The 4,378-nt window shown below is 37.4% G+C and overlaps 1 protein-coding gene across 1 annotated transcript in view; it reads right to left on the bottom strand.

Moving 5' to 3' along the window:
* Window positions 1–294: 294 nt before the first annotated feature.
* Window positions 295–4,378, bottom strand: part of MCM9 (minichromosome maintenance 9 homologous recombination repair factor) — a 34,537-nt gene continuing 30,453 nt past the window's right edge. Inside the window, exons 10-12 of the mRNA XM_015829101.1 lie at window positions 3,245–3,327; window positions 2,590–2,735; window positions 295–1,756 (exon numbers count right to left, since the gene is read on the bottom strand). Of these exons, the coding sequence (XP_015684587.1) occupies window positions 295–1,756; window positions 2,590–2,735; window positions 3,245–3,327 (1,691 nt within the window). The remainder of the gene's footprint in view (window positions 1,757–2,589; window positions 2,736–3,244; window positions 3,328–4,378) is intronic.

Below are 4,378 nucleotides of genomic sequence, written 5' to 3'. Positions count from 1 at the left end.
TAGCTCTCAATGAAGAGAAAACCCAGGAACAAGGTTTATTTTTCAGGCCTGCTGCCTGCACCTGGTTAAGTTGGAGAGCACTATGTTTATTTCACTTTGAACATAATACTCCGACAGCATCAGATTTTTAGCTGATAGGTAGAAGTATGCTCTTTTTTAGAACCCGATTCATTTTTTAAAAAACTGTTAGGTTGCTTATTATTTGCAGCATTATTCCCACATCAAAAATTAAACCAATTATAAAAGTACTAACAACATACAGTATGTTTGAGAAGGTATAGCAGACATTAAAGTTTAAGTTTTAGCATTTTTCCGAATCTCTTCATCCCAGTCGAAGTCTAACACTGCATCATCCAGATCAGTTACCGAGAACAATGATTTCCCTGGAATCCTGTGTGTGTTTCCTAATTCAAAGCACTTCCGGGTGGGTTCTGCACAGTCATTCGGAGTCTTCAATGGCTGCTTTTCTCTCACCTTTTCATTAGTGGTGATATTCGAGGAAACTGGAGATTCGTCTGATGGTGTGAAAGCAAACTTTGCTAGCCTTGCTAAAGTGCTCAGGCACACTTTCCTTGAATCTTGACCATCCAATTTTTCCGTTCTTGCCCCTGACATTTTTATGAAAGAAATGGCTGTGGCTTTATTTGGCTTTGGCTCGTCTTCCTCTTTCTTGTTTTTACAGGCTTGTTTCTCCTGGCATGTATTTCCTGTGTCAAGAATATAGCTTTCCTGAAGTTTATCAGGATCTTCTTCCCTCAGGTTTTCTCCTTTCGATGTACTTTGGGTAAAAAAGTCAGGGTTGTATATAGTCTCTAATTTGTGATGTTCCCCATTTTCAGGAGACAGAGCAAGCTTCGGCTTTCGTTGAAAGGAAAATTTAGCGAACTTAGCGGGGGCAGCTTCTGAGTTCTCAGGGACCCCGGCGGGTTCATTGCAACTTCTTACTTTGTTGGTTTGGTTTCTATTTCGCTTCCGATTTAAAGCTGGTGGTGTCAAATGCCTTGAAGGCACATTGTGACACAGAGAAGCCCCAGTATCTTTTTTAGGACAATCTGGGATAATTGCAGGATGAGAAGATAATGAAGGTAGATGATCCTCAGCCTTGGAATCTGCTGTACTTGTACAAAATCTCCGGATGCTTTCAATATTTCTCTTCCGCCAGTTCTTGGAGGCCCTTTGAGTAATGACTGAGTTAGGTGTGCTAGGTGTAGCATCTGAACCTTGATAAATTGCTCCTGAAGGGGAATGTATAGGCTTTTTTATCTTCTCAAGGGGAAAAATAGTCTGTATACAAGACTCTCCCTGGTCTTTTTTTGTCATTGATACCCTCTTCTTGGTTTGCTCAGCTTCTCTTAAACAATTTGTCTTTTTAGAAGATCTACTATTCATTGTTTCCACAGCCAGATTGTCCTGAGATGTTACTGTAACTGGGAAATTACAAGTGACCTTCTCAGTTTCCATGTTACTTTCTGATATACTATCAAACCAGTTCAAGGTGTTATCACTGTTACTCTCATTAAGGCTCTTCAATTTTTCTCTTACTTGGACATCATTAGATACTTGTCTGGTTGGGAATCCCAGATGCGTATCAGCATCAGAACTTATTTTGTCTGACAAAGGTTGTAACTGAATATTATTTTCCTCTTGTTGTAAATGTTGGGAATGAATCTTCTGCTCTAATTTCCCAAATGTGTCATTGCTTAAAGATACTCCTTTGCACTCCAGTGACGGGCTTAAATTTCCATTCTGTAAAAACCTACAAAATTAAAAAGAAAATATTTTTTGCCAAAATAAAATGCATTTTTAGAAGCTTTGAAATGTAGAAGTGACGTTTTTAAGGGTGCAAACATTAGTAAATACATGACTTTAGGAGTTTGAGTTAAGACAGACTAGAAGATTTGCTTTTTGTGAATACATGTAGTCCTCAATTTACAACTATAACTGAGCTCAGATCTATGGTTGTAAGTCATTGCATAAGTCACATGACCTGACCCCCCCCTTTTTAAAACATTTTTTGTAGTGGTTGTTAAGTGACTACTGTAGTCGTTAAACAAATGCTGCAGTTCTTAAATGAATCCATTTCCCCAATGGGTGTTCACAAGACTGCAGAATACTGAAAACAGCCATTAAAATGACCTGGTTGCCAAGTGCCCAAAATGCAATCATGTGACTTTGTGGGTGGCCATTGTAACTTTAAAAATGGATCATAAGTAGCTGTGGGGAGATCCATTGTACCTTCAAACAGTCGTTAAGCAACCGGTCGTAAGTTGATGACTACCTGTAAGTAATACTCAAGCAAATCATTCTTGTACAATAAAATTCTGTCTTTATTTACTCAAGAATAAATGGAGTTTTCTCTCTCACGTGTTTGGGACTACAACCCTAGTTACTGATTTTGGTTTTGCATATAAATAAACAAATAACAGAATGATTCTGTCTTATATTGTTAATTATTTTCACCCATATGCCTTCAAGACCATAGCCTACAGGAAAATATTATTATTCATCACATCACACATTGTCATAGCAGCTGATGTGTAATCTGATTTAAAGTTGAGGTTTTTCTTCCCAAATTTAAATATTTTGCACCTGTCAAGCCTTCTTAATTCCTCCTGCAGAAGGTGTTGCAACTCCAGCTTCTTCAAGATTAGTTCACACTGCATTCTATATTGTTCCACCGGATTTTCAGGAAATGAGGTGTGGAGGGCATTAGCACCACCAAGAAGTGCACCTCCCTAAAGCAAGACACAAATTGTGATGCAAAAACTGTTTTTGTGAAAACTTCTTAAATTAAATTAAACATGGTAATTAAAAACTTGATAAAGTTTGCAAGCATGGAGCAAAATTATTTATTCAAAAAAGCCTCAGAATTTGGGAAAAATGAGACTTATCGGCTCACGCTTTCTCTGATAGTATCCTGGGCTTAAATATGCTTTCAATTCTACCTTGCTACTCCAAGTTCATTTCTTTGCCTTGCTACAAATAGTACGCTTATTACATAAATATCACACAGTAATGTCTTGAAAAGTCATTTAAAACAGAACAATATTGTATATGCAGAAAATTTTATTGTCAAGGTACATGGATGTGACCCATCCCAATTTCCATTATTGACTATGAACAAGAATGGATCTGGAAAGTGGAGAACATGTTTGTTTTTTTAAAAAAGTATGTGTCTACAGTTTGTGGTCCCTTATATTATAGACAATTGTTTTTGTTACCTATAGTATATAAGCAAACTTACCTGCATGGAGGATTCCATTACTGAAACGACAGTTACTGCATCTTCTACAGTTACAATTTCCCTGAACATCAATCGAGCATGTGCTGAAAAACAGGTTTTAAAGAAAATCTATAAAAGTTGATGAGTAAATTGTTACATGGAATAAATTAAATGCACATACACCTAAGTTTTATTAGCAACACCCAATACTTACCTCTATCCTATTTTATCTAATCCAATGTACCGGGAATGTATTTACTAGCTTGCTATAGTCACAGGTATTTAATATTGCATTGCTGTTTCAGCTGCTTTTTAGAGTTAAGTGATCAATGAAAGAGCAACTTACTGATGTAGTTAAAATCGTGTTCTCCTTTGGAATTGTTCTGTTATCCTGTTTTATTTTGTTTAATTTCTGTTATTTTGCCTTTGCTGTGCATATAAGGTTTCAAAATGGGCTATATCATAAACATACGTATCTAATACAGATACATATCTGTCACTTTATTTCTTTACCTATTATAATCACCATCCTATTTCATCAGAATAGAGCTGGAAGGAACCTTGGAGGTCTTCTAGTCCCACCCCCTGCTCAAGCAGGAGATCCTATACCATTTCAGATAAGTGGCTGTCCATCTTTTCTTAAAAACCTTGAGTGATGAAGCACCCGCAACTTCTGAAGGCAAGCTGTTCCATTGGTTAGTTGTCCTCACTCTTAGGAAGTTTCTCCTTAGTTCTAGGTTGCTTCTCTCATTGATTAGTTTCCATCCATTGTTTTTTGTCTTGCCTTCTGGTACTTTGGAAAATAAGTTGATCCCGTCTTCTTTATGGCAGCCCCTCAAATACTGGAATACTGCTATCATGTCACTCCTAGTCCTTCTTTTCTCTAGACTGGCCATACCCAATCCCTACAACCATTCTTCATGTTTTTGTCTTCATATGTTTTTGTCTTCTACTTATTAGAAGCATCTCTATTTCACATAGACATCTTTTAATGCTCATACCTCAAAATGGCTGAGTCCAAACTAGATGAAAAAAGAGCCATGGTGGCACAGTGGTTAGAATGCAGCATTGCAGGATAATTCTGCCGACTGCCAGCAGTTCGATTCTCACCGGCTCAAAGTTGACTCAGCCTTCCATCCTTCCAGGGTTGGTAAA

The sequence above is a fragment of the Protobothrops mucrosquamatus genome, unplaced genomic scaffold (genome assembly GCF_001527695.2).
Source record: "Protobothrops mucrosquamatus isolate PMUCROS unplaced genomic scaffold, P.Mucros_1.0 scaffold_230, whole genome shotgun sequence".
Lineage (NCBI taxonomy): Eukaryota > Metazoa > Chordata > Lepidosauria > Squamata > Viperidae > Protobothrops > Protobothrops mucrosquamatus.
This window is presented reverse-complemented; position numbering and strand designations above follow the sequence as displayed.